The sequence below is a fragment of the Coregonus lavaretus genome (genome assembly GCF_964263955.1).
Source record: "Coregonus lavaretus genome assembly, chromosome: 38".
Lineage (NCBI taxonomy): Eukaryota > Metazoa > Chordata > Actinopteri > Salmoniformes > Salmonidae > Coregonus > Coregonus lavaretus.
The window spans coordinates 6,349,774-6,369,118 of record NC_140025.1 but is presented as its reverse complement, the minus strand read 5'-3'; the positions used below and the strand labels follow the sequence as shown (position 1 = coordinate 6,369,118).

The 19,345-nt window shown below is 43.1% G+C and overlaps 1 protein-coding gene across 4 annotated transcripts in view; it reads left to right on the top strand.

The window, feature by feature from the left end:
- Positions 1-19,345, top strand: part of nlgn4xa (neuroligin 4 X-linked a) — a gene marked incomplete at both ends in the record, with an annotated part of 51,579 nt that overhangs the window by 4,839 nt on the left and 27,395 nt on the right. For 2 of the 4 annotated variants that reach the window (XM_084155155.1, XM_084155157.1), the window contains one exon: positions 9,286-9,438. In XM_084155155.1, the coding sequence (XP_084011281.1) occupies positions 9,286-9,438 (153 nt within the window). Of the gene's footprint in view, positions 1-1,130; positions 1,191-9,244; positions 9,439-19,345 lie in introns of all 4 variants that reach the window. The other 2 variants (XM_084155154.1, XM_084155156.1) reach the window with 2 other exon arrangements.

Genomic DNA, 19,345 nt, shown 5'->3' with positions numbered 1-19,345 from the left:
GCACAGTGGCTACAGAATGTAAGCTACAGAATGCTACTTTGATCCCATTATCGTCCACATTCTGTGTCCTGCCTCAGCTGTCTTAACCATAATGACCATTACTATTATTATACTAATGGGTCTGAGAATGAAGTCTATTATCAGCCAGGTATTCCCACACCACAGCAGGCTAAAGGTCCAGTTGAAGATCAAGTTCTAGCAATGGCTAATCATTTCCTCTTAACAACACGCCCATCTCAAATAGCATAAGACCCCAATCCGACCCCTGTAGAGAAGGGTTCTAACACTACCTGCTCAGTACAGTACAGAGACTATTACAACCTATACAACCTCTGTATTCATAAATCACACACTGTTACCTGGCTGGCGAGGAAAATCACCTCAGTGTCTCCATTGCCTTGAGGTCATAACACTACTAAATCAAATAGTATTCGTCACATGCGCCGAACACAACAGGTGTAGTAGACCTTACCAGTCTACCACGTCTCATATGAAGGAAAGGGACAACACTCGCATAGCTTACGGTGATTTACATATTTTAGTCAGGGAATTTGACCTCGGGATGTCAGTATAGTTGACGAGTTAGTGACAGAATCTGAATATATTTTACCGTTGATCCAATTTAGGATGAAGATTAGAGTGGACTTGTTGAGACTTGTTGTTCTGTTCTCTGCTGATTAGTGTCCTTCAGGTGATTTATTTCTATGCTGTTGTGATTTCTGCCCTAGTGGGAGGGGTGTAGCCTATACAGTGTCCCTAAGGGGGAATTCATTTTAAAAGCTACTCTGCCACTTAGGTCTATTGTCTAATAGGAAGGAGTTGTTCATTAGATATACTTACCCGTACTAAACAGTTGTGTTTTGTGAACAGTTCTTATCAGAATGCTGTGTTGGTGCTCCTTATATTGTGTGTCATGCTATCCAATTGGTTGAACCACTTCCTGTTAGAATGAATATGTTTCCACAATATCTTTTTCTCTCAACACAAACCCCCCAAACTTTGAAAGTTTTCAATGTATTTTTATCATTCTTTTTTTGATAAGAGCCTCTGTTTTTTTATATATATATATTTTTTACAAATCTGTCTCCCCTTATCCCCTGTACTTTTCTCCCTCCTGTTGTTGACTGTAGGAGCCAACTCAAACAGTCAAGGCGGTGATTTCACCAATAATGATGGTGATGAAGACGAAGGTATTTTTCTGTCTTTTTCCCTTTTTGACCCCCAAAAAATAAAAGCCTGATATTCGTGCATGTACAAAACAATTTATAGATTTTTTGTGAAGTTATTTATTTTGTTTTTTCCCTTTTTAACCCTTGAAGTGCGTATCAATGGGCACCTCTGGGATCTTCCTTTTTTTTTAACAACCTCTTTCCTCTTTGGAGATGCAGATCATAATTTACACCGAATCAGAAGATCGTTTACTAAGGGTGAAAGGTCACCTCTAAATGGGAATGAGGTGTACGCTCCAATAGTCACCACTTACAAGAATCTTCTTCCTCACTCCCCTTTGCTGCAAAGTGAAAGATGTTAAATTGAAACTCTGCATGTATTTTCTCTGGCCTCCTCGGAGGGGAAGTTATTAAACAGTCATGTTTTCCCTTAAGTTTATTTTCTTCTTCTTTCTTTTTTTTCATTGCTCGGTGAAGCATGAGCACTACACTAACCCACCTTTGTTCAGTTTTGACAGTTGGACACCTTGTTCATTTGTAACTCTGTCAAAATCTCTGTCGTATGTTTTCTGCTCGCTTTCTTGTGCATGGTACTATTAACCCAAAATGGTGGTTTGATTTTGTCTGAGTTGCTCTAAAGATCTGGGGATGGCTAGGAGATGAGTGGAAGCACTGGGGAAATGTTTCAGTGATGATAAGGCACCGGTTGTCTTCTTGGTTTTAAAATCAAAGGGCAGAACAAGCTCTGACATTTTTAGATCACTGTGGTACGACGGTTGGCATTCTCTTGCTCAAAAGCTGCAACACTAGAAAGTGGCATATTTATCTCCTCAGTACATACCAGGCTTTATCCAGGCATTTTCTACCTCTGAATGACGTACTGTAGAAAATCCAGATTGCCTTCTTATAGCCGCCTTGATGATGTGAAAAGGTAATAGGCCTAGGTAGGTAGGAGTGAAAGCTGTGAATAAGGTTCACCTTAAATCCTTATTAGGGGAGATTACTAAAGGCCATATTGTGTGTGTTACCTTTTCTTCATAACCTTACATAATCAGTTTCTTTCTTAATTTTTTTAAATGGTGAAACGTTTTTCAGAAATATCTATTGTAACCTTTAGAATCTAGTGATAATTGCCATGAATGCATTTATTACTATTTTCTCAATGTGTATTGTCTGATCAGCTGTGTAAGAATCTATCTCTCTGTGTGTACTCGTGTGCAGATACACAATGTTAACTAAAAGTTCAGTCTGATTCTGATTCTGTTCTTGAACAGTCCGATTTTGAAATGCCTGGATAAACCCTTCATTTGAAGAACTACTGCCGTGTCATGTCAAACCCACGCCTGTGTTTTCAGGAGTGCTATGGCCAGTGCAGGCGGAGGATCGATGCACACTGACTGTTTGAACATCTGCACCGGCGATGAATTACTCCCCCCCCCAGTTCCCCTGAGGTTATAGCTCTGCTACCATAGAGTACAGTGTGCTGTAGAGCAGAGACACCTCACGCACACACATGCACGCGTTCATATGCACTCGCACAAACACACTGACGCACGGAAAGGACGCACACACACATGCGCGCACAGACACACTGACGCACGGAAGGGACACACACACGCACGCATAGACACACACCTCGCTCACACCACAGCAATGCAGCTCACTGAGTCCCTCCTTCCTCTAACTCCTACCTTCTCTGCCGCAGTTCCCTCACTAAAAGCCCTCACCTCAGGCTTAAATGACATAGAAGCGCATTCCTATTCCCTTGGAAGTTTTAAATGGCTGCATTTGAAAACCTTAGTTTTTCTTTGCCCTCAAGGAATCTTTGAAATGTGCGATCAAATATATCCTTATTATTGAATTACTTAGTTTGGAGTAAGAAAGAAAGGGTATTATTTGAAGTGTCTCTGTAATTGAGACCATGTCTAAGTACATTAGGGGTGTGGAGTGTGTACGTACGTACTTCAAAACTCAATACTGTGGTAGCTAATATAATGCCTTTGAGACTTCTGACACTAAGCTCTGAGCACTTTTCTTAAATAATAATAATAATATGCCATTTAGCAGACGCTTTTATCCAAAGCGACTTACAGTCATGTGCGCATATATTTATTTTACGTATGGGTGATCCCGGGGATCAAACCCACTACCCTGGCGTTACAAGAGCCATGCTCTACCAATTGAGCTACAGAGGACCATCTTCTTGGAATTGTTCTTCTGTTTTCCTTGACAGGTCTCTGGCACATAGAGACGTGTGTAAAGATTGTGCTAAAGCAAGATCGTATCCATTTGGCACCAAACTGGATATATTTTTTTTTTACTGGAACAGGGAGGGATTACCTTAACTTGTCCAATAAGAAACACTAGTTTACGGTTGCGAAACATTTTGCTACGATGTGCTCTAATGATTACGACCCAGCTCTATCAAAAAGGAACAGGAAGTGTGACTAGCTACTTCCTGTCTGACTGTGGGGTTGTAGAAGCTGATTGTTCCCCATGCATGGTCATTAACTGCCATCTTCCATCCCTGCATCCCTTCCTTCCATCCATCCCTTTCATCCCTCTATCCCATTACTAATGCTTGGAAAATGCTGAAACCAATGGAAAATTCTGATGACCCCCCTCCCCTACTTGCTTCCTCGCTACCTCGCTCCCTCCTCTCCCTCTCTCCCTCCTCTTCCTCTCCCTTCTCTCTCTCTCTCTCCCTCCTCTCCCTCTCTCCCTCCTCTCCCTCCTCTCTCCCTCTCCCGCTCCATATGGAGATGAGTAATGTGTGCGGCGCCGCTGTGCCCGTAGAGGAATATATTATCTCCCCGGCACGGTGTGGCAGTGATGAATATCTAGGGCATGCTCACTGCAGAGTCACCCAGCCAGGCAGCTCTCTGATAGGCAGCTCCATACAGCTCCTCTACAGAGACAGAGCACAGAGAGAATAGAGAGAGAGAGAGAGAGAGAGGGGGGGGGGGGGGGGGGGGGAGGAATGGGAGAGAGAAGAGAGATAGGTAGAGGGAAGAGAGAAGCGAGAAAAGTGTTCTCATCTCTCTCTTCTCTCTCTCTTTCGTGGTGCTCTCTCTCCCTCTCTCTCCTCTATCTCTGCCTCCACTCTCTCTTCCCTCTCACTCTCTCTCTCTATTCCTCTGTTTTAAGTGCTCTGCAGTGACCGGATGGGGACACGCTGGGACAAGGAGACGACCCCTCCACCCCTCATTTTTTAAACATGCTTCTAAAATCTGTCAAGGTCTTTTAGAATGGATGAAAGTTGCTTATCTGTCGTAGTCTCCTCCAGTTCAACCTCCCCAGAGCAGGTCAACATTAGAGATGTAGAGTGACAGACAATTTGCCTTCTATGTTTGATCAAAGGCCAGCCAAATTCCATCACAGAACATAGAACTCAGAGCCTAGCTTTAAAGAAGAGCCTGCATCAGATGAATATCTGTTTTAGACTAGAGTCACTGACAACTTTATGTGGTGCCCCTCTTTTTAATGTGCATCTGGCATTTTCCACTTGGTTTCAGCAGCTCCTATCCTACTAATAAATTCAAGTAAGAACTTTAGCGTGGAATGGAGAAAGTGGTCCATTAAATAAGACATGAGTTAGTTACCCTTCCTCCAACTTGTCTCATCGACCCAGTCTCTCTGTGAAGTGCACTGTATTTGGCTGCCTGCCCAAGAGGAGCATGGCAGAGGTGAAGGAAGGTCCTTCTCAAGACGACCTCGGCCACAACAGCAGACTGCAGGCTACAGACTGTATAGGCTAGGCTGGTGCTACCAGGTGAGGAGTTGTGAAATAGATACATTCACATTATCGTAGCACTAGGCGCCCACTCAGAACACAGCGGAAATTAATAACCACTGTGGGTTGTTTTCCACCTCTTCTTTCTATATATTGGTGTTTTTTTTTGCGGAGGAGGGGAAGCGACATACACACACACGCACGCACACACACACATGCACACACACACAGCTGAGCTCCAATGCAAAGCGGTCATCTGTCTGCCCATAGGCCCTGCTATTCACTGCCAAGCCTGCGGAGGCAGAAGCAATGTGACCTAGAGGCCAGCCAGGCAGCTGGCCCACCCCCTTGCAGCAGCAGCCAACGGCGGATGCAACAGAAACCAATAATCGGAGTGTACTGAAAGGGCCTTGGTTGAATACCAATTACATAGTTTGGGTCATGGCTGGGTAAACCCTGACTCGTTTAGCCCGCTGCCTGCTTCCATGACCAATGCTTTGGCCCCTGCTAGACTAGACCAAGTGGAATCTCATTTATTTGGAAATCCATGATTTGAAATAGCATTGCAGAACACACACATTTACATTGCTGTACACGCTGACTAACATTATCACGCACATACTCACATTGAGGCTCACACATACTCAAAAATGCATTGGTGATTCACACATACGCACACTCACATTGTTATCCAATCCTGTGGTGGGGCCGTGCTATGATTTTCCCTCGTTGATGCTCTCATCCTTGGTGACATAGAGCCCTGATAATATGGTCACGGATGATGTATGACCCCACTTGTTCAGCCAGTGTAGTAGATATCTACGAGATACACTACATGACGAAAAATATGTGGACACCTGCTCGTCGAACATCTCATTCCAAAATCATGGGCATTAATATGGAGTTGGTCCCCTCTATAACAGCCTCCACTCTTCTGGGAAGGCTTTCCACTAGATGTTTGGACATTGCAAAACAGCCCCAGACCATTATTCCTCCTCCACCAAACTTTACAGTTAGCACTATGCATTCGGGCAGGTAGCGTTCTCCTGGCATCCGCCAAACCCAGATTTGTCCGTCGGACTGCCAGATGGTGACTGCCAGTCCAATGGCAGCGAGCTTTACACGACTCAAGCCAACGCTTGGCATTGCACATGGTGATCTTAGGCTTGTGTGGGCTGCTCGGATGGAAACCCATTTCATGAAGCTCCCGACAAACAGTTAGTGTGCTGACGTTGCTTCCAGAGGCAGTTTGGAACTCGGTAGTGAGTGTTGCAACTGAGGACAGATGATTTTTACTCACTACGCGCTTCAGCACTCGCCGGCCCTGTTCTGTGATCTTGGGTGGCCTACCACTTCACGGCTGAGCCATTGTTGCTTCTAGACGTATCCACTTCACAATAACAGCACTTACAGTTGACCAGGGCAGCTCTAGCAGGGCAGAAATTTGACAAACTGACTTGTTGGAAAGGTGGCATCCTATGACGGTGCCACGTTGAAAGTCACTGAGCTCTTCAGTAAGGCCATTCTGCTGCCAATGTTTGTTTATGGAGATTGCATGGCTGTGTGCTCGATTTTATATACCTGTCAACAAAAGGGTGTGGCTGATATAGCCGAATCCACTAATTTGAAGGGGTGTCCACATGCTTTTGTATATACATTGCATTCGAAAAGTATTCAGACATCTTCCTTTTACACATTTTGTTACGTTACAGCCTTATTCTAAAATGGATTAAATAAATAAAAAATCCTCATCAATCTACACACAATACCCCGTAATGACAAAGCGAAAACAGGTTTTGCAAAATGTTTGCAAATGTATTAAAATTAAATTATACACTATACATTAGTATTCAGACCCTTTGCTATGAGACTCGAAATTGAGCTCAGGTGCATCATGTTTCCATTGATCACCCTTGAGATGTTTCTACAACTTGATTGGAGTCCACCTGTGGTAAATTCAATTGATTTGACATGATTTGGAAAGGCACACACCTGTCTATATAAAGATCCCACAGTTGACAGTGCATGTCAGAGCAAAAACCAAGCCATGAGGTCGACGGAATTGTCCGTAGAGCTCCGAGACAGGATTGTGTCTAGGCACAGATCTGGGGAACGGTACCAAAACATTTCTACAGCATTGAAGGTCCCCAAGAACACAGTAGCCTCCATTATTCTTAAATGGAAGAAGTTTCGAACCACCAAGACTCTTCCTAGAGCTGGCCGCCCGGCCAAACTGAGCAATCTTGGGGAGAAGGGCCTTGGTCAGGGAGGTGACCAAGAACCTGATGGTCACTCTGACAGAGCTCCAGAGTTCCTCTGTGGATATGGGAGAACCTTCCAGAAGGACAACCATCTCTGCAGCACTCCACCAATCAGGCCTTTATGGTAGATTGGCCAGACGGAAGCTACTCCTCAGTAAAAGGCACATGACAGCCCGCTTGGAGCTTGCCAAAAGGCACCTAAAGTACTCTCAGACCATGAGAAACAAGATTCTCTGGTCTGATGAAACCAAGATTGAACTCTTTGGCCTGAATGCCAAGCATTACGTCTGTAGGAAACCTGGCACCATACCTACGGTGAAGCATGGTGGTGGCAGCATCGTGCTGTGGGGACTAGTCAGGATCGAGGGAAAGATGAATGGAGCAAAGTACAGAGAGATCCTTGATGAAAACCTGCTCCGGAGCGCTCAGGACCTCAGACTGGAGCGAAGGTTCAACTTCCAATAGGACAACGACCCTAAGCACACAGCCAAGACAAAGCAGGAGTGGCTTCGGGACAAGTCTCTGAATGTCCTTGAGTGGCCCAGCCAGATTCCGGACTTGAACCCGATGAAACATCTCTGGAGAGACCTGAAAATAGCAGTGCAGCGACGCTCCCCATCCAACCTGACAGAGCTTGAGAGGATCTGCAGAGAAGAATGCGAGAAACTCCCCAAATACAGGTGTTCAAAGCTTGTAGCGTCGTACCGAAGAAGACTCGAGGCTGTAATCGCTGCCAAAGGTGCTTCAACAAAGTACTGAGTAAAGGGTCTGAATACTTATGTAAATGTGATATTTTGTTTTTTTACTTTAAATAAATTTGCATAAATATCTGAAAACCTGTTTTTTCTTTGTCAGTGTGGGGTATTGTGTGTAGATTGATGAGGAGAAAAAACAATTTAATCAATTTTAGAATAAGGCTGTAACGTCACAAAATGTGGAAAAAGTCAGGTGGTCTGAATACTTTCCGATTGCACTGTATAGTGTATCTACCCAGAGGCTAGAAGAACACCTTTCTATTTTTTTGGTTGAAGTAATGAAATCCTTGAAAAATGCCTCCTTCCCTAAATCATTTATTCTAAACTCACTGCTTCTCCACCATGTCCTAAGGAGGTAGAAGGGGGAATGCAGTGGTAGAATGCTGAGCTATGAATTCTGGAATGCTGGACCCATAGGAATCAACTATTAGGTAATGAACACCCTAATGAGGCTTGTGACTGCTGGTTGAACTCAGTGGTCATTTATCCTGCTAGCAGGCTGGGTGTTTGTGGAACATGATATCCCTCTCCAATCTTCTCTCATACTAAGGCTCTACCCTCTTAATTTATAATCACCACCTACACATGTACTAATCACCAGCTTTAATCAGAACCAGATAAGGTATTCATCCTGCCTAATTGTACTGTAGCAGTCATGTTTGGATGCGTCTCAAATTACACCCTATTCCCTTTATACGGACTCTGGTCAAAGTGATGCACTAAGTAGGAAATATGGTGCCATTTGGGAAACAGTCCTTGTGTGTTGGTGTAATTCCAAGAACATAATCCCTGTACAGATCTCTGCAGAATGATGCCGCTATCACATATCTAAGCATCCCCAATACTACAGTACTTACAGTGGCCCTATCTCATCCAATTGTGTTTGCATATGACACCCACTTTGAATGTCAGCTTGCCTTCTTTCCCCCATGGCTCACTTTACATGGATTTTCAAAGGCATATTATATGTAGTATCAGATTTCTACACAACAACATTACAGTACGATTCTCTAATCACTGAAAAAAGGGGACACAAATTATTACTAACAAATTGATTTCTCTTGAGGTGAGACAACCAAAAAGGTTAATTGGATTTCCCTGCAGTGTGCAGACTAGATATTGATCACTACGGATGTTATTAAAATGTCAAGAACATATGCATCCAAAGTAGAGGATGTGGCTGGCTCCTTCCTAACCCCCCAAATGACGCACTGTTACCTATATAGTAGCCTACACTACTTTTGACAAAGGTCCATAGGGCGATGGTCAAAAGTAGTGCACTATATAGGGAATAGGGTGCCATTTGGGACATACTACCAGACTCAGTGTTATCTACAGGTGCTCATGCTTGTTGCTCTTCTTTCCAGACATCCATGATGAGAACGGGCTGAAGCCAGTCATGGTGTACATCCATGGTGGATCCTACATGGAGGGAACGGGGAACATGATTGATGGGAGTATTCTGGCGAGCTACGGAAACGTCATCGTAATCACCATAAACTACAGACTCGGAGTGTTAGGTAAGTCACAGCATAACATTTGGGTCTTCTCATCACTTTGTGTTGTGTTTTCTATGGATTGATGGATTCATCCATGTTGTTTGTTTGATGTGTGTTTCGGTTGGCTGTAGTACTGTAAATGCTGGCGATTAAAATTGTGAGGTTTATGTGGTATAATTTGTATTTTTCTAGATTTGGATTCTTTGTAAAATGATATTGGATTGTAATTCAGTATGGCACGGCAGGAAATAAACCCATACTAATTGAATGGGAAGTAAATGAGTTGAGAATATTTTAAGGCAGTGAATACTTTACCTGATTTGGCAGAAGTTTACATCTCAAATAAGATTGCTCTAATAGTACAAGAGAGGAGAATGTGATGATATGAGAGGATATTTATAATAGGAGAGGTTTCTGGTAAAACAACGTTAAATGTTCCGACATGGAATTAAGCAATCTTTTCCCAGCATATCCAGTCCTGTAACTTCAGTATGAACTTTGGGAATAATGGTGTCGGAGAGGTTATCAACCTGATATGCTTTGTCATCCAAGTCCTTAGTGATACTGTGTATGTTTTAGCAAATTATACTAGACCTACGAATTGGAAGATATACGGTACAAACACTCAAGCTATACTGTTTTGCTTCTACTATGTGGGCCCACATTATGCTTTCTCCCTATATCTATTGTTACCAACAGCTATATTGGGCAGAAGCAGCTGGAAGATTTATCCAGGTCTATTTTCTAAATCCACTGTACAGCACATTTCGCTGTTCTTTCTGCAGTGTTTAGATAGACTCCTAATCTCGTCCACCAGCCGGCTCTGTCTCTGTCACACCTCTCTGTCCTGTCACACCTCTCTGTCTAGAAGTACAACACCTCACTTTCTATATACGGTACTAATTGAGCCTGGGGACGAGCTGAGACTATACCTGGTAGTTTCATGGAGACCAAGATGCGGAATTGTTGTTAAGCCCAGAAGAAAACCAAAGCTACATCCAGGGTGTTCAATTCATATTCACACTCCGGTATCCACTGCTGCTCTGCTTTCCATTTGTTATAAAGCTGAGCTGTCTGCACCACTCGCTATATTTAGTTTAGCGATTGAGAGCCAGGGGGAAAAGGTGTTCTGGAAAAGTGTGCACTGCGGAAGAAAGAAAAAAACGTAGAGACAGGAGAAAGGAGGCCCTCGTTAAGTCTGTCTCTCTGCCTCTTTGACAGACTGGGTGAGGAGGGAGACATCATGAGAGAGATGAGGTGTGTGTGTGTGTGTGTGTGTGTGCATGTATGCGTGGGTGTGCGTACCTATACGTGCATGCGCGTGCGTGTCTCTCAGAGTAGAGGTTCAGGCTAGAGCATCCCTCAGCTACATGGTCACTATTCTCCCATTGAAAAAGAAATGTATTCATCCCAGATAAAGACAAGGACCAGGATGTTAATTCTCCTCAGACACTCAGCACCTTCCGCTCCCAGAACATTGGACACGCTCTATAAAATAGGCTAGTGTCTGTGTATAGTGTGTTCAGATAGTCTAATGTCTGAATAGTGTGTTCAGATAGTCTCATGTCTGAATAGTGTGTTCAGATAGTCTCATGTCTGAATAGTGTGTTCAGATAGTCTTATGTCTGAATAGTGTGTTCAGCCTCTTAATCTCACAAACGCACAGAAGGTTGGCATGGTGTCCGTGCAGCAGAGTGTGTGTGAGTTGGAATCAAGAGCAGTCAGTGGGTCATCTGTGCAGTGTGTGTGTGTGAGTGTGTGTGTGTGTGTGTGTGTGTGTGTGTGTGTATGTGGGTGTAGCATCTCCTGCTCTGTATCCAGTGGCTGGCCCTGGCTGTGGCCGCGTTGGTACCATGCCATGCTGCCACGCTGCTTTCGTAACACTGCACCATCTGTGTCCAAGCGCCACATGGGCCGATCTGTGTGACGAGCTCTCCCTGAGCTCTATTACTCTGAACTAGGATGTGTCAGAGCCACATGGCACTCTGCTCCTCTCCTCCTCTCTCCTCTCTCCATCCTATTATGGCAAGACATGAGGGGCCTGCTGATGGCTCCCTGATACAGACGCATGTGTCGTCTGCCTTCACTTAACCTTCCCTATCCTTACCTTCCCCCACACCTTCTCTGCCTCTCTCTCTCTCTCTCTCTCTCTCTCTCTCTCTCTCTCTCTCTCTCTCTCTCTCTCTCTCTCTCTCTCTCTCTCTCTCTCTCTCTCTCTCTCTCTCTCTCTCTCTCTCTCTCTCTCTCTCTCTCTCTCTCTCTCTCTCTCTCTCTCTCTCTCTCTCTCTCTCTCTCTCTCTCTCTCTCTCTCTCTCTCTCTCTCTCTCTCTCTCTCTCTCTCTCTCTCTCTCTCTCTCTCTCTCTCTCTCTCTCTCTCTCTCTCTCTCTCTCTCTCCTCTCTCTCTCTCTCTCTCTCTCTCTCTCTCTCTCGTCTCTCTCTCTCTCTCTCTCACTCTCTCTCGTTCTCTCTCTCTCTCTCTCTCTCTCTCTCTCTCTCTCTCGTTCTCTCTCTCTCTCTCTCTCTCTCTCTCTCTCTCTCTCTCTCTCTCTCTCTCTCTCTCTCTCTCTCTCTCTCTCTCACTCTCACTCTATCTACTGCTCTCTCTCTCTCTCTCTGTCTGGTAAACACAGGTTCTGAGTGTTTGGCATCTAGGTCTTAAAATACAATTAAATACCAACTTATCCAGTCCAGATATGGGTCCAGATGAGGGCTTTTACACCCCTACAAGGTCTGGAAATATAACAGGGGATTACCAATAGTTTGTTCTACTGGTGAATCTGCAACGGAATGGAAATATTGTTTTTGGAACACGATATGTCCCAGATTCTAGGCCTATTCAGTCGGATGAGGAGAACAGTTTTAGCACAATATTATTTTAGCTGATTGATCTAGATACAGTGTCCATATTAGGATAGCGTCTGTCGCAGCAGGACTTGTCAGTGTCAGTCTCCGTAGATCTAAAACTGCTTGAAGCCTCTGTTCCTCCCTGCCCCTGCTGATTGTGTCAGCTGACACATATTGAACTGCAGTTTCCTGCACTGTGAAGAGTGTTACGAGAGAGAGCATTCCATTTATTCAGTACTATTATATCAAAGAAAATCTCATGTAAAATTGTGTGTCTTTCATTGTAGTTTATTTTATGTAAGTCTGTAATGTCTATGTTAATGTTTTAAATGTGTGTACTTTGTAGTCTTTTTATCTGTGATGTATTTTCATTATTTGTTGGACACCAGGAAGACTAGCTGTCACCATTGGCGTCGACTAATGGGGTTCCTAATAAAAATCCAAAAAAAATCCAAATAAATGTACAGTATAGCATTCTTCACATTTCTTGTATGTCCTCGGTAACCCTTTAGAATGAGTTCAGTTGTCTAATGTGAGATACATATGGAATAAGACGTTCCATCCAATTAGAACCATAATTGATTTAATGTGAAGCATAGATTAAGTACATCTGTTCATAATGATGATTTAGATACAGACCACCAGTATTGACAGCTTCTATTCATCAAATAATCACAACAGGATTAAGCAATAATGAAGGGATTAAGTTATAGATTTCAATACTCTATAGGCTTCTGTATTAGTGTAGCCATAGCATCAGCGATATTGAGACAGAGATACATGATACAATTCTGGTCAATTCCTGGTTTCTTAATATTGACAAAGCAGAATATCAATGTCCTGAGATTCTGTCATTTAATCCCTGTTTGTCTGTGAAAGTAAAGAAGCATTTGCGTACACACACTAGACACCACTGGCCACATCAACAACTGAGAGAGACAGTGAATGATGTGTCTCACAACAACATGTAATAGTATTTATGTTTCCACTGTCTACAGATATACTGCTGTGTTTTTTGTGCTGTTGTGTTTTCTCTAGTGGTGGCCCTAGGGGCCCGCAGGGGGCCTAAAGGGGACCCTGCACTACTCCACTCACACTGGGCCAAGGACAGCTAGTGCCAGGAGGAGATCAGATCTGAACCGCCTGTCGATTTCCCCCAGCTAGTTAGGGATGGAGACATGTCGTACGTATCACTCTTGTTTGGGAAGAGAATATGTGTGTAGACTGAAGGGGGCCTGGGAAGCTGGATGGCTGGGAGGCTGTTCATGACATATTCAATAAACACACTAATTCTGAGTCACAGAAAGGAGAGAAGAGAGGCTGTTCTGACGTGACAGAGAAGAGAAGATAAGACAGAGACAACCCAATGCCCCAGTGTTGATGCCTGGTCAGCTCCCTCAGCAGCCCCAGTGTTGATGCCTGGTCAGCTCCCTCAGCAGCCCCAGTGTTGATGCCTGGTCAGCTCCCTCAGCAGCCCCAGTGTTGATGCCTGGTCAGCTCCCTCAGCAGCCCCAGTGTTGATGCCTGGTCAGCTCCCTCAGCAGCCCCAGTGTTGATGCCTGGTCAGCTCCCTCAGCAGCCCCAGTGTTGATGCCTGGTCAGCTCCCTCAGCAGCCCCAGTGTTGATGCCTGGTCAGCTCCCTCAGCAGCCCCAGTGTTGATGCCTGGTCAGCTCCCTCAGCAGCCCCAGTGTTGATGCCTGGTCATCTCCCTCAGCAGCCCCAGTGTTGATGCCTGGTCAGCTCCCTCAGCAGCCCCAGTGTTGATGCCTGGTCAGCTCCCTCAGCAGCCCCAGTGTTGATGCCTGGTCAGCTCCCTCAGCAGCCCCAGCTCATTTCAAAAGGAGGAAACGAACAAACATGCATTTCCTTTTGGCCTGCACACGCAAGGAACGGGCCGGGACAGGAAAACGAGGCTGAAAATAGTCGTTTCGCTTTTCACTTTGGCAAAGCATTCATTAGCATGACAAATGGTCCTCTCTGACTATGCTCCTTTTGACAATGTGTGCCAGTCTCATGCCTACTTCGACAAATGAACCGTAGCCACTCTGACTGCTATTAGCTACCCTTTATTCCACACAAAGCCTTTCAGATTCAGCTCTGATGTGTCTCAGGGAAGATGGCGGTGTGTTATAGATAGAAAGAGAAATTGACGTGCTCAGCTCAAACGTTTGTAGTAACATAAAGTATTGGGTGGCGGGTTTAAAATGCATATCCTGGAAGAAAGTAAAAACCTGCACTCAGTGAAATGTTCTTTACGTTTTAATGTAGTTTTTTTTGCAGCATAGGTCAGAACATTCTTAAGACATTAAAACGTAATATTTCAGTGAGTGAGAGTTTTTCCTTTCTTACAGTGTGTTATAGATCACATTGAACCGCTGATTGTTTGACTTAGTGTTCCACTAGGCTAGTTCTTTCTTTTTTTCACAATGGTTGATTTGGACTTAAACGGTGGTAAATCATTGTAAAAGAGAAAACATTCTCAGTCAATTTACCTGGTAAAATAAGTGGAAATAAAAATGTAATTGACGTCATGTTGAATGTTTGTTTAACCTTTAATGGTTAATTCAGATCCATGTATAACAATTAATTATCACTATTTTTTGGAACAGTTACATTTTAGATAAGAGTGAATAAAGCACATGACTATCTTACAACAAAGGAGTTGTTAAAAATGACTTTGCAAATCAGAAATGAAATAAATTAATAGTTAATTCTGTTGAGTAATTGTCAGATCAATATGGATTACAGTTGAATATTAATAGCTTTTTTTGTTTGGAAGACCTTTAGAGGAGGGATGTGATTGAGCTTTTCACGTCCTGCTTTTTGTAACATTATTTAGCTACAGTGCCTTGCAAAAGTATTCTTCCCCCTTGACGTTTTTCCTATTTTGTTACATTACAACCTGTAATTTTAATTGATTTTTATTTGGATTACATGTAATTGACATACACAAAATAGTCCAAACTGGTGAAGTGAAAAAAATTAAAAAACTTATTTCAAAAAAGTATTTTTAAAAAATAACGGAAAAGTGGTGCGTGCATATGTATTCACCCCCTTTGCTATGAAGCCACTAAATAAGGTCTGGTGCAACCAATTACCTTCAGAAGTCGCATAATTAGTTAAATAAAGTCCACCTGTGTGCAATCTAAGTGCCACATGATCTCAGTATATATACACCTGTTCTGAAAGGCCCCAGAGTCTGCAACACCACTAAGCAAGGGGCACCACCAAGCAAGCGGCACCATGAAGACCAAGGAGCTCTCCAAACAGGTCAGGGACAAAGTTTTGGAGAAGTACAGATCAGGGTTGGGTTATAAAACAATATCTTAAACTTTGAACATCCCACGGAGCACCATTAAATCCATTATTAAAAAATGGAAAGAATATGGCACCACAACAAAACTGCCAAGAGAGGGCCACCCACCAAAACTCACAGACCAGGCAAGGAGGGCATTAATCAGAGAGGCAACAAAGAGACCCTGAAGTAGCTGCAAAGCTCCACAGCGGAGATTGGAGTATCTGTCCATAGGACCACTTTAAGCCGTACACTCCACAGAGCTGGGCTTTACAGAAGAGTGGCAAGAAAAAAGCCATTGCCAAAAGGCATGTGGGAGACTCCCCAAACATATGGAAGAAGGTACTCTGGTCAGATGAGACTAAAATTTAGCTTTTTGGCCATCAAGGAAAACGCTATGTCTGGCGCAAACCCAACACCTCTCATCACCCCGAGAACACCAATCCACCAAAGTTTTTCATCGGCAGGGACTAGGAAACTGGTCAGAATTGAAGGAATGATGGATGGCGCTACATACAGGGAAATTCTTGAGGGGAACCTGTTTCAGTCTTCCAGAGATTTGAGACTGGGACGGAGGTTCACCTTCCAGCATGACAATGACCCTAAGCATACTGCTAAAGCAACACTTGAGTGGTCCCGTGTAGCTCAGTTGGTAGAGCATGGTGTTTGCAACGCCAGGGTTGTGGGTTTGATTCCCACGGGGGGCCAGTATGAAAATGTATGCACTCACTAATTGTAAATCGCTCTGGATAAGAGCGTCTGCTAAATGACTAAAAATGTAAAAAATGTAAATGTTTAAGGGGAAACATTTAAATGTGTTGGAAAGGCCTAGTCAAAGCCCAGACCTCAATCCAATTGAGAATCTGTGGTATGACTTAAAGATTTCTGTACACCAGCGGAACCCATCCAACTTGAAGTAGCAGTTTTGCCTTGAAGAATGGGCAAAAATCTCAGTGGCTAGATGTGCCAAGCTTATAGAGACATACCCCAAGAGATGTGCAACTGTAATAGCTGCAAAAGGTGGCTCTACAAAGTATTGACTTTGGGGGAGGTGAATAGTTATGCACGCTCAAGCTTATTTCTTGTTTGTTTCACCCAAAAAATTATTTTGCATCTTCAAAGTGGTAGTCATGTTGTGTAAATCAAATTATACAAACCCCCCAAAAATCTATTTTTATTCCAGGTTGTAAGGCAACAAAATAGGAAAAATGCCAAGGGGGGTTAATACTGTAAACTGTAATAAGGCTGATTGCAGACAGGTTCACTTTTAAAGGTCATTGTTGTCTTAATGGTTCAGCAGAAGAGCACCCACTGTAGTTGTAAACAAAACACTGAAATATATTTATATTGAAATATTCTCTCTCTTCTCTGTTGTCTGTAAATGTTCCTTTCAGGTAAAAAATCGTTACTTGGCCAAAAATAGTGCCCATTATTTTAATGTCCTCATAAGGCACATAAATATGAAAATGGGCAGTAGCTAAACACACAAGCCAGCTATGTTTTTCTGGAAGTAGGCATGTAGTCTCTCTCCAAAACCACCACACAGAGATATTTTATCACATTCACATTCATTCACCTTTAAGTGTTTTATTAGCTTTTGAGCTGTTTGAGCTACACACAAAGCTGACACAGTTGTGTCAAGCAGAGCTAGATGGAGAGGGGACATGGACATCAGTGTGTGGATCAACACACACACGCACATATGCACGCACAAACAAACGCACACACACACATCACACATCACACACGACACACATACAGGACACACACACACATAGGGAGACAAAAGAGCTGTACTGGTAACAGCAAACACAGAATCTCAGAACAGTAGAAAGATCGAGGGATGATAAAAATGAAGAAAGTTGGAGTTTTAAATGGATTTGGTCAGTGGCTCAATAAGTCTCCACGCTCTCTGAAAGCATCCTTTTTGTTTATGGCAGATGATGACTGCAAATGGCAGATGATGACTGCATGGCTGATGCCCTCCTCTCTCACCCTCTCGATCTTCCTTTCCTCTCCCTAATGTATTGTTTATCCTGTAGAGTTTGTTTTAAGTAAGTGGTCTGGTACACAGAGTATAGTGAATGTAATTGCACGCTGCATTGGATTTTGGCAATTACAATCGGTTGAGATGACCGAGCATTGCTCGCTCATCTCCCTCCATGGTTTAAAAGAGCCCCAGCCTCTGCTACCCAGTCTGGTGGATAATGAGACAGGATGGGAAATGCCACAGTAAATATTTTTTAATGGGACTCGGACTGCCAGAAAATGCTTGATTTGCAAATGGCTAAGTGGAATGGCGTGGTGGCCGAAATAGCTGTTTCGTTTTGACAGTCGCTACGCACTGGTGGAGTTGATTTGGTTCTGCTGAGGGCTAGTAAACGGTAAGGATGGTGGTAATGTTTCTACCCCTGGGTTAACCATTATGGCCGACTGTGCTGCTGAACAACACCAGGTCATCAGTCTATTTCTCCCTGTGACTCCCTCCGTGTTTGGAGATCGTGCATGTCACGACCCACACTTTTCAGGTTCAATTGCTATTATACCAGCTGTAATGTGAAGCAGTAGAGGAGAGTGTGGTGTGTGGGTGTGCCTGCATGTTTCTTGTGGATACTGTTTGCTATAGGTGCTAAAAATTATATATAATTTATCTCTTACAGTTTTATACATTAACATACTTGTCAGATAGTAACAAAAATAGGCTAAAACCATAAGAGGGATTTAACATAGCAGACATGTCATCTGACATCAGTTGATGATCACTATTATTCTGAGATTACAGTCTGTTGAGTTTAGAAGACATCAAGAGACAGATTTAATCAAAACCCACCCAACCAAGCAACAATAAACTTACATCGCTCAATGTTATATTTCCACAGTATAGGACTTTACTGTAGAGCCAGGCTTTTTGACTTGAAGGCTAACTTTCTTTATTGGAGTTGCTCTGAATTGAATACGCATACAGATTCAAAATATCTGTGAATAGTCTTATGTGACGTTACAGCTATATTAAGCCACATGAGTTGCAACCCAGATATGATTTCCTGTTGCAGTTTACTGAAATATGGCCATACACTTGTATATATAGAGGAATAGCAAAGAAAAGTTGTCCTATTATTGTTATTTCATATTATTATGATGATGATGATGATTATAATTATTGTTATCATCATAATCGTCATCAATATTCTTCTTCTTCTTCTTCTTCTTCTTCTTCTTCTTCTTCTTCTTCTTCTTCTTCTTCTTCTTCTTCTTCTTCTTCTTCTTCTTCTTCTTCTTCTTCTTCTTCTTCTTCTTCTTCTTCTTCTTCTTCTTCTTCTTCTTCTTCTTCTTCTTCTTCTTCTTCTTCTTCTTCTTCTTCTTCTTCTTCTTCTTCTTCTTCTTCTTCTTCTTCTTCTTCTTCTTCTTCTTCTTCTTCTTCTTCTTCTTCTTCTTCTTCTTCTTCTTCTTCTTCTTCTTCTTCTTCTTCTTCTTCTTCTTCTTCTTCTTCTTTCTTCTTCTTCTTCTTCTTCTTCTTCTTCTTCTTCTTCTTCTTCTTCTTCTTCTTCTTCTTCTTCTTCTTCTTCTTCTTCTTCTTCTTCTTCTTCTTCTTCTTCTTTCTTCTTCTTCTTCTTCTTCTTCTTCTTCTGTAGCTCAATTGGTAGAGCATGGCGCTTGTAACGCCAGGGTAGTGGGTTCGATCCCCGGGACCACCCATACGTAGAAATGTATGCACACATGACTGTAAGTCGCTTTGGATAAAAGCGTCTGCTAAATGGCATATTCTTCTTCTTCTTCTTCTTCTTC